This window comes from Drosophila miranda (assembly GCF_003369915.1).
Source record: "Drosophila miranda strain MSH22 chromosome Y unlocalized genomic scaffold, D.miranda_PacBio2.1 Contig_Y4_pilon, whole genome shotgun sequence".
Classification (NCBI taxonomy): Eukaryota; Metazoa; Arthropoda; class Insecta; order Diptera; family Drosophilidae; genus Drosophila; species Drosophila miranda.
Window position 1 is genome coordinate 1,374,029 of NW_022881636.1, and position 9,848 is coordinate 1,383,876.

Genomic DNA, 9,848 nt, shown 5'->3' on the forward strand with positions numbered 1-9,848 from the left:
AGAAAAAAGTTGCCAAATCAAAATGGTCACCGAGCCGAAGTCCGTTGAGCCCAAGGTCAGCACCAAGGAGGCGCAGTGCCCGTCATCGGACTGCGAGACTTCCCAGCAGGAGCCGGTCTCGCAAGTAAGCAGCCCGAAGGGCGCCCGTGTGGGAATCTTCAATGCCGAGGACTTCTTGTCGGGTGCTCAGATGAACGACAAAATCAACAACATCTTGCGCTCGCCCACCAAGCCGCCCAACGGGGTGCGCCAGCGCTCCGTCTACACCAACAACCCATCGCCGGTAAGTGAAATTCCAAGCAATAACGTGAAAGTTTCTTCAATTTTCAGACATTTTGTTTTACAAAACTGCCGCATCATCGCGCTAGCAGGGTATCAACAGCGAGTTAACAGCCGCCGCAGTCGCCGCAACAGCTCGGCAACAGCAGCATTGCTACATCACCTCATTGCCCTCTCCTGTTATTTCAGACCTTCTTATTTTCCGTCTCGCTCTTTTCCACCATTGCTCTCTTACTTTCCGACTTTAATATTCGAATTTTCCTTCTCTATTCCCCCCTTTTCTCTTCTCTTCTCTTCTAATACTATTCAAAATAGTTTGGTTAATTTCTATAAAAATCAAATGCAAATTGGGAAAAACGCACACACGTATGTAAATACATATATGTATGTATGTATGTATATGCATGCGTTAACAGAATGTCGACAGAATGTTAGCAACGGTTGCAAAGTCATTCGATTTCTGCGCTGCTGACACTTTCTCTCGTATCTGTCGTTTTCTCTCCTGCCGGTATTCAATTATTTTCTGGCACTTTCACTTCCTCACCTCTTCATTTTCTTCCGGATCTAACTTCCGCTACTACCTCTCGCCTTCTCATCCCCCCTCCTTTAGCAAGCAAGCTTGCGTGTCGGCATGACTGGGGGCAGCTGTCCCAACGCATGAGCAACATCTCGCTGTCCTCCGGCACGGACTCTGTGGGCCACATGGATCGCGGCAGCAGCTCCAGTCTCGCTAGCAGCGCCACCGTTGGCACCAACACCATCACCAGCGGCATTTCCAAGGAGTGCGCCAATTACCCCGTCGGCAGTCAGTCGGCCCGTCCATACGTCCAACTGCCGGGCATACACATTTCCAACCCTCCCCAGTACGGGCCAGGGAATATGCAAGAAATAGACGCTGGCAAAATGGCGCACAACGGCAAGGCACTCACAGGGCGCTACAATGCCACGCCCACCTATGGCTTCGACAACGAGCAGAACTACTGCCTGGTAAGGGGCTCCTGCATATCTGTAAATCTAGCCGATTCTATGCTCAATCTCAAAATTCCCAACAGTTGCCGTCTCCAATGCCCCCTCCACCATACGCCTTGGCACGCGTGAGCAGCACACGCAACTTCGAGCTCGAGAACCACACACCGCCGGCATGTCCCGGCTCTGGACCCATTGCCATGACGAACGGCACCATCCAGTTGCGCCTCCGCGATGGCGTGCGGTGAGTGTGGACGCCCCCAGCCCCTTGGCTCTTCTTTAAGACCGACCCCTAATGTTAATATCTTTCTTTGCATGGGGCAGCATTGACATGACTCTGGACAAGGCGCACCGCCTTGCCAATCAGCTCAATCAGCGCAGCATGGTGGCAGTTGCTCTATCACGCAACTGCAGCAACTCGGCTTTGATCCACCCCAATGGACGCATCTTGCAGAGCGTCGCTAAAGTCGAAATAGTCACCTACGACGGCATGAAGGGCAATAACTTTGTGTGAGTGGGAATGGCCCTTACCCCAACGTGGCATCTTTTGAATCCTTTGAATTATCTTCCCATTACAGTCGCTATGCCAAGATGTGGTACAAGGGTGTGAGCTTCACCAGCGAGGCGTGCGCTCTCATCTACCTGGTGGACACAGCCGGGACGCGCACCACAACCGACACTTTCACTGATCTGACCAAGGACTACACCCTGGCAGTGTTCTATGAGTGAGTCCCCCGGCCAATTGCATCGCTTTTTATTTTTCTAATTTCGATTTAATTCCCGAACTTCTCGCAGCGACTCGCGCCATGGTCCCTCTTATATGGCTGAAGCCCATGACGTGATTGCCAATTCAGCTTACACCTGTACCGAGGATGGCACTGAGATCTATGACATAAACGGATTTCGCATCACCCAGGCAGCCGATGGCCTGGTGAAGGTCACTCGTGTGGACAACAAGTGCTTGATTCGCACCAGTCCCGGCAATGTTCGGTGAGTGTCAAACCGATGCTCTCAACCTCGCCCTCCCCCTCGCCCGTCATCCTGCTCTGCTAACTTCCGCTCTGTTCTGTCCTTTGTAGTCGCAATGAGAAGCGCATGCACTTCGATGGATCCTGTTTCATTGTACGCAACGCCGGACACTCCGCCGGCTTCAATGAGAACAACCTGCTCATTGTCTACTGAGCGGCGTTCGTAGTCCGGAGATAGAAACGGCGCAGTGGTAGCCCATCCCACACGCACACACTCACACATGTCAACACATTTCACCTGGAACGCATACATAGACACCTACAGCAGCACACTTGAGGGACCTTGACGTGGAGAGAGGGATTCAGTTAGGATCCCGGAATTTAGGAATATCAAAATCAATTTGGGAAATAAGTTAGAAAGCAAATATGTTCGTACAAAAACCAGCACCACACCACACACACACACCTCAGCGAAGGAACTCAGCCCAGTCCTATCTGGGTTCCGATTGCTCGACATGGGCGCAACACAACCACACCACCAACCCCAGGGAATACTAGTTGTCTTTCGTTTACCATTGCCTACATATATATCATGCCGTATATATGCGTGTATTACTAGTTGTTATTGCAAATCGGGTGCGCTTTCCTGCTTCCCCAAATCAGTTGGCCAAATCAGACCGATCTCAAGCTGAAGCGGAACCAATCAGAGCCGAATCGCATCGAACAGGGCCGTGCCAGCGTTTGGTGTTCAAAAAAAGAAACATCGTTTTTCTACTCGTTTCCATTTCGGCTTTTTCAGTTCTTCTAAATTGTTTCTTTTACGCAGTTCAGTTCTAAATTTTGTTTGATAGACTTTAAAAATGGCAAAACTCAAGAAAAAAAAGTTTAAAGAAATATCTCCCAAAAAAAATTTACAAAATTATGCAATTGAAATTGTTTTCTTGATGGCTATAATAATATAACGATGTTATTCAAATTCTGCAGTCTAAAAGATATGGTCATTCTCTACGATTCTGCGTTTTTGGTTTTCTCGTATCTTTAAAATTGTGGATGCCACAGATTTTTGTCTTTTGTGGGGGCGGAAGTGGGCGGGGCGAAGTTTTGAAATATTTTTGTAGCAGTGACATATCACAGAAGTCTGGATACAAAACATCGTTGCTCTAGCTCTTATAGTCTTTGAGCACTAGGCGCTGAAGGGGACGGAGAGACGGACGGACGGACAGACGGACAGACAGACATGGCTCAATCGACTCGGCTATTGATGCTGATCAATAATATATATACTTTATGGGGTCGGAAACGATTCCTTCTGGACGTTACACACATCCACTTTTACCACAAATCTAATATACCCCAATACTCATTTTGAGTATCGGGTATAACAAGTTTAAAGAAATATCTCAAAAAAAAAAATTTACAAAATTATGCACAGTTGGTGCGTCTGATTAAGCAACGTGTATTCAACAATTATAGTAGATCAGAGGACTAGTTCTCTTGGGCGTAACGTTTAGGCAACGTAACGCCAGTGCCGATACATTATTTCTAAGCTACCAGTTCTTTCAATGCAATCCAATAATGTTCATCCACACCCGTAGCATACAGACACTCGAACACGTAACCCATAATCACACACACCGCACACTCTTTACAAGAGGCAAAAGAAAGTGAATTATTTGCAAGTGGCACAGCGCCAGCCACAGTTAAAACAGCCACAGGACACACATGAAAGATAGAACAGATCCTGTGAAAGGTAGAAAGCGAGCGTTTATTAAATTAACCCCAATTGTAATTTGATTAAAAGACACTTGTCCTGTGAGGAGGACAATGAAAGAAACCCCCATACAAACACAAAACATAGCCTTAATATATACATAAATACGATGGGATGTCCAATTATAATACAAAGTTAAGCCCAGTGTGAAAAACCGGGATTAGCCTTACGTCAATCTCCAACACTTAAATTTTCTATCATGTAAAGAGAAATTCATGTTCCCCAAAATCAATACTATGGAAGTATAATAAATTTAAAATGCAATCTGTTCATTCAATAAATTAATTTATTCCTCCAAAAGAATGGTGGAGCAATGGAGCTCGTTTCGTTTCCTACCCTCCATCCTTTGCTAATTTCTTGGTGGAAAGAAAATGTCGACTGCCTCCTGCCCCGTGCCTTTATGTGTTCGAGTATTTATGTACCTTCTGTCATACATGGCCGGGGGTATCGTAAATTTACAACAAAAATTGTTTTATGGCCCCACTCCATGGGCCCTCCTGGCCCCTCTCAGGCGGAGCTTGGCGTTTACGCCGTCACCTGAAGTGCCATCAGGAGTTGGACAATTTCAGGCCCTAGACGACAGTTTGGTTGGGTTTCCCATCTTTAAGAGCACTTGGAATTTAATCATTTAAATTTCTGTGAGGATTTCCAAGAAAATAAATTTGAATATCTGCCGCTATAGAGTTTATATTTAAATCCGATTTAATGTAAAAGCGGATTACGCTCTTCCATTTTGAAGGGACTTCGGATAAGCCCTATCTTCGGAGACATCGGGATATGGAAGACCTTTTTGATCTCCAAAAATCAGAATTAATTAGAACACTTGAATGACAACAGCCGTGGCCGTGTTGCTGATGTCAATGGCATCAGAGAGAGCCGCATCCTGCCAGCATCCAAGCCCCAAGCCTCCCAGCTCCCAGCCCCCACTCCACCTCCTGCCAGCAATTCCGCTGGCATTCTAAGCATAAACAAACTTTTTGGCTTCGATTTTCCCCAGCTGACGCACGGCACGGCAAGGCACGGCACGTCGGTGACTTCGGCCACGTTCCTGCCGCTTCTCAGGGCTCCTGCCACTTCCGAAGCCGGGCACTCCCGAGACAGAGCGCACTAATTGCTGCTGGGAACTACCCTGGGGAGGCTCCCCCGCAACCCTGTTTTTCATCGGAAAGTTTATGAAATTCAATTTCCCCCAAAAATGGGGAATGGAATGGAAAAGGGCCGGGCATCAATTTTCCTGCATTATCGTTTAATGAGCCGACAATTATGCGAGGCCCCTCTGATTCGGCACCATGCACGTCTATAGATATTCAATTAACTTGAATTCACAGCCATAACTCTCCGAACGAGTTCATTCCACATGCATTTGGCCAGGGCATAGGGCAAGTCAACTCGATTTCCGGCTATTAAGACATGGCTGAATTTCAGACGTGGAATGCAACGCCATGGAGTGCCGAGTCCAGGCAGGATAATTTCATTTTAACCGGGTGATTCGAGCGGAGAGGAGAGTCGACAGCAACGTCAACGGTAATGGATAAATGCACATCTTCCGCCGCCCTGGGGGTCCTGGGAGCCGTCCTGGGGCACGGCACATTTAATGGGAAATGAATGGCAATGTTGGAGGTAGAAAATTATGAAAACGTTCCCAGGGGTAAGTTGTACGAAAACCAGCACGAAGTGCCCTCCATAATCTTCCACTTAAAGTTGATAAAAAATGTAAACGACTTTCATTTCGCCCGGGTGCGATACCTCTGACGAGGACTTCAAAGGACAGCTGGAAGACCCAGGACAAACTCGAGGCGAAAGTGAGTAGCTCATTGAATTGGATGGATTGTCATCCCTGTCGGTGACAGCAATCAAATCAATCACACCAGCCTCCACCTGAGTAGAGCAGGCAGGTCAAAGTGCGGCAGCCTTGGAGGATAAAGAATGGACCCCTTTTCTGACATTTGGTGATGTTTTGCGATGCAGCAAGAGGGAATTCCTACACCGATTGGGGCAAAACTTGGGCTAGGTACAGCTGGCAAGGCCGATAGCTTGATCCGATTCATAAATAATATACAGCTAAGAGTACTATATGTTTGGATTCATTGGGAATCCGTGCGTGGTGATGTCTAATGCAATTTGCGTAATTGAAACCCACTCGAAAGCAATTAAATTTCCTGTGGTTGGACCACTCTCCGGCAATGAGATTCGTTGGAGTAATTGCAATCGAGATTCCCAACTAATCTTCAGGTAAAACAATCCATAATGGAGCAGAAGTTTTGTTCGCACTCGGCATTTATCAAGTTTGAAGTCTTAATTTGCTTTCGCCCCAACAAAAACAACAACAGAATACAGAATAACAAAAGTGTCAACACGATTTTAATTGAGTTTAATTAAGCCGCAAAGTAAAGCCTCTCAGCACTCTTTTCTGTGCACCGACCAACAGAAATTTAAAATATTTGCGCTAATCCACTTGGCAACGGCCTAACAGAAATGAACAGCTGGTGCCAGTCCAGGCCTCTTCAATGGGCCAACTTTCGGATAAAAGAGGTACGTGCCAAAGGCTTCAAATACTCGTATTTGCTGGGGCCAAAGTACGTAGAATAAACTCGAAGCAATCCGAAGAGCAAAGTTGCGATCTGGGAATTTATGGATGGCGAAGGCCAAAATGTTTTGCTGTAGGCCCAGGCCCAGGCTGAACCCATTTGTTGGCCCAGCTCTGAAAATTTCACATGCTCCTCACACCCACAGCTGCACCCACACCCTGTGTGGTCTGGGTCTTGGCCGTCTGGGGCCGTCTCGGCCGGATTTTTCTGCGGCAAAGTTCACTGACACTTTCATGAGTTTTCTTGGGTCGACGAAAATAGTTTTTCCACATTTCGCATTCGACCGAGTGGAAATGAAATCCTCTTGGAGCATAGATAGAATATTTCAGAGCAGTGCTCGCTGCCAAAAGCTTACTGTTACACATTCGTTCTGCGAAACGAAATCCAGTTAATTAAAATGTGGCAAGCAAATAATCAACAAGCAATTCAAACTAGAACGAGGGGGAACGTTGTGAGTTGCTGCGGACACCGCAACTCTACGGTTATACCTGATACTAAGTCAGTATGGCTCTCCTCCGGCAGACGCCGCTAATATTAAACGACACGACAAAGAGTGCGTGCGAGAGAGACAGAAAATCAGTCTGAGCGTGACGTCGGGCGCTGCGTAGCCACTGCAAATTGATTTGTTCCTATTGGCTATAAAAATGATCTGATCTGATCCAGATTCAGCAATCTGATAGATATGGTCATTATCTATGTTTCTGCGTTTTTAGTTTTCTCGAATGTGCAATATTGTGGATGCAACAGATTTTCGTCCTTTGTGTTGGCGGAAGGGGGTGGGGTGAAATTTTGAGATACACGTTTTATAGTAAGATCTAACAGGAGTACGGATACCAAATTTGGTTACTCTAGCCTTAATAGTCTCTGAGATTTTTGAATATCTCCAGATTTTCGTCCTTTGCGGAGGCGGAAGGGGGTGTGGCGAAATTTTGAAACAAACGTGTCTCGGTCCGATATATTAGGAGTGTGGATACCAAATTTGGTTGCTCTAGCTTTTATAGTCTCTGAGATCTAGGCGCTAATGTTTTACTCTAAGCAAAGCCGGCTATGCTACGTGTGTGTTAGAGAGAGACAGGGCGAGAAAAAATGAAATTGTTTTCTTGATGCTGGCTATAATAATAATACGATACAATTCAGATTTCGCAGTCTTAAAGATATGGTCATTCTCTACAATTCTACGTTTTTGGTTTTCTCATGTCTTTAAAATTGTGGATGCCACAGATTTTCGTCCTTTGTGGGGGCGGAAGTGGGCGGGGCGAAGTTTTGAAATATTTTTGTAGCAGTGACATATCACAGAAGTCTGGATCCAAAACATCGTTGCTCTAGCTCTTATAGTCTTTGAGCACTATTCGCTGAAGGGGACGGACAGACGGACAGACGGACGGACGGACAGACAGACAGGGCTCAATCGACTCGGCTATTGATGCTGATCAAGAATATATATACTTTATGGGTTCGGAAACGATTCCTTCTGGACGTTACACACATCCACTTTTACCAAAAATCTAATATACGATACTCATTTTGAGTATCGGGTATAAAAATACCTCAATTCTGCTTCCTCTCTGCCTTTGCCTGCCGTAAATGGCCGTCCAATTGGTAATGGCTCGACAAAAATCCCACATTCATATTTACGAACCATAAATATGGACTCGTACTACCAAAAAAAGGAAAGGAAAAAAATAAAAGGAGGTTAACCAATTTGTTCGCTTGCGGCTGCTGTAAGTGACAACAAAAGAGGTGGTGGAGCCGGTCAAGGCATTGTAGCTTTTTACAAATGAGTTTCCGTATTTCATTCGGATTCCATGCATATTGCATTTTCTATAAATACAGTATTTGCCAACTGTTCTTTTTTATTTTCACTCTCAAACCGAGTCAATGCAGTGCGTGGGCGGAGGTGCAGATGCAGCTGCAACAGCAACAGCAACAGCATCGGGGTGGCAGCATCAGCACCGAAAATAAATTTCAAATATGTCACAAGCAAAATGAGATAGAATTTTTAGGCGAATATTCGCTGTGCCATGCTGCGTGGGCAGCGATGGCCAAATGCAGGGGAAGTCAATGCGCTCTAGCCGAAAAAGTGAAAGCCAGCATCAATCATGTGAGCAGGCGAGGGGATATAGTTGTCAATCGATTCGCAAGAAGTTCAGGGCTGCCTACTGAACTGAACCGTTCGACAATAGTTCTCTACGATCCAGACTACAAGGTGGCAAAACAATAACACTCCCCCACACACCAGACGTGCGATGTCTCAGCTAATTTTCATTGCTACAAGCGCGGACGGGCGTCCTTCAGGGCCTGCCAAATTCTAAATTTTGGCTAATTTGTCAACAGCCCCCCAGCATTATCCGCACATATCCGACAATTTGGGCAGAACCAAACATCTAACAAAAGCTGTACACATTCGCTACTTACACTATATGGATAGTACGGATTGAATTACTGGAACCATGTGTCCGCTATAGAGAGCTTAGCACTATTATATTTTGCATGCAAATTTCAGGACACAAGTGTGTACCCTCACGTAAAGATGATGCCAGAAATTCCAACTGACGAAGCAGATATGCGATACACTGATGAGGCTCCTCCGTGCTTAGCCGCCTCCTTTGGCACTGACACTTGGCATTTCGCAACCTTCTCGAGCCAAGGCGAGCACTTCAGAAAATTGAAACTTTCAGTTTTATGCCACCATCGAGCACACAGCACAGTACTTTTACATGGCCAAGTGCAACTCTTTTGGCTGACTTTTCAATTTTCTAATATGCTTTAAAGCTTCTGCTTGATGCTGTTGGGAGCGGCGCCTATTGCTTAATTCGATTTTGCTTGACTTTGATGCTGGCAAACTTCATTTGTCCGACTCTAAAAGCGGGAAATAGGATTAGGCCGACGGAAATGCATTCAAGCTGACTTAAATCCATTTCTAGTTTGGCAACGATACAAAGTACCAATTAATAATCTATAGGAAATCAGATTTGAGAGGAGTTAGGGAAGAGAGAGTTGCAGTGCACGCAGTTTATGGAAGAGATCCAAATTAAATTAAGACTGCCAGAAGTATTCCACAAATAGCCACGACCAGAATGAAGTTACTTTGGGCCAAAACGATGACGGGTCAATACTTTTTCCAGGCTTGTGGATAGATCAGCGTCAGTGCGGCGCCTTAATGCAAGTCTGTGAACGAATTGTATTTGGTAAATTTTCTTTACAGGAATCCAAAAGGATCGAACAAGGTGAAAATGAGCAGTGTACGAATTAAACATTTTACCATTTAACCGTTTG

General features: G+C 45.7%; 2 protein-coding genes across 2 annotated transcripts; both read left to right on the plus strand.

Annotated features, from left to right (window-relative positions):
* LOC117194897 lies at window positions 1-551 on the plus strand. The gene is made up of 2 exons (XM_033399360.1): window positions 1-283; window positions 372-551. Exons 1-2 carry the CDS (start codon window positions 23-25, stop codon window positions 525-527), a joined length of 417 nt encoding a protein of 138 aa, XP_033255251.1. The 5' UTR covers window positions 1-22; the 3' UTR covers window positions 528-551.
* Window positions 552-921: 370 nt separating this feature from the next.
* Window positions 922-2,427, plus strand: LOC117194930. Its single transcript, XM_033399393.1, has 6 exons — window positions 922-1,266; window positions 1,332-1,489; window positions 1,570-1,755; window positions 1,824-1,970; window positions 2,041-2,235; window positions 2,325-2,427. The coding sequence occupies exons 1-6, from the start codon at window positions 937-939 to the stop codon at window positions 2,425-2,427; spliced, it is 1,119 nt and encodes a 372-aa protein (XP_033255284.1). The 5' UTR covers window positions 922-936.
* Window positions 2,428-9,848: the final 7,421 nt, after the last annotated feature.

What these genes read in the sequence shown, in the direction of transcription:
- LOC117194930 (XM_033399393.1), top strand. Translation starts at nt 937, where the DNA reads ATGAGCAACATCTCGCTGTCCTCCGGCACGGACTCTGTGGGCCACATG. An exon ending in CGCCTCCGCGATGGCGTGCG is followed by an intron (nt 1,490 to 1,569) that starts GTGAGTGTGGAC and finishes TGCATGGGGCAG; the next exon opens with CATTGACATGACTCTGGACA. An exon ending in ATGAAGGGCAATAACTTTGT is followed by an intron (nt 1,756 to 1,823) that starts GTGAGTGGGAAT and finishes TTCCCATTACAG; the next exon opens with TCGCTATGCCAAGATGTGGT.
- LOC117194897 (XM_033399360.1), top strand. Translation starts at nt 23, where the DNA reads ATGGTCACCGAGCCGAAGTCCGTTGAGCCCAAGGTCAGCACCAAGGAG. An exon ending in ACACCAACAACCCATCGCCG is followed by an intron (nt 284 to 371) that starts GTAAGTGAAATT and finishes TCGCGCTAGCAG; the next exon opens with GGTATCAACAGCGAGTTAAC.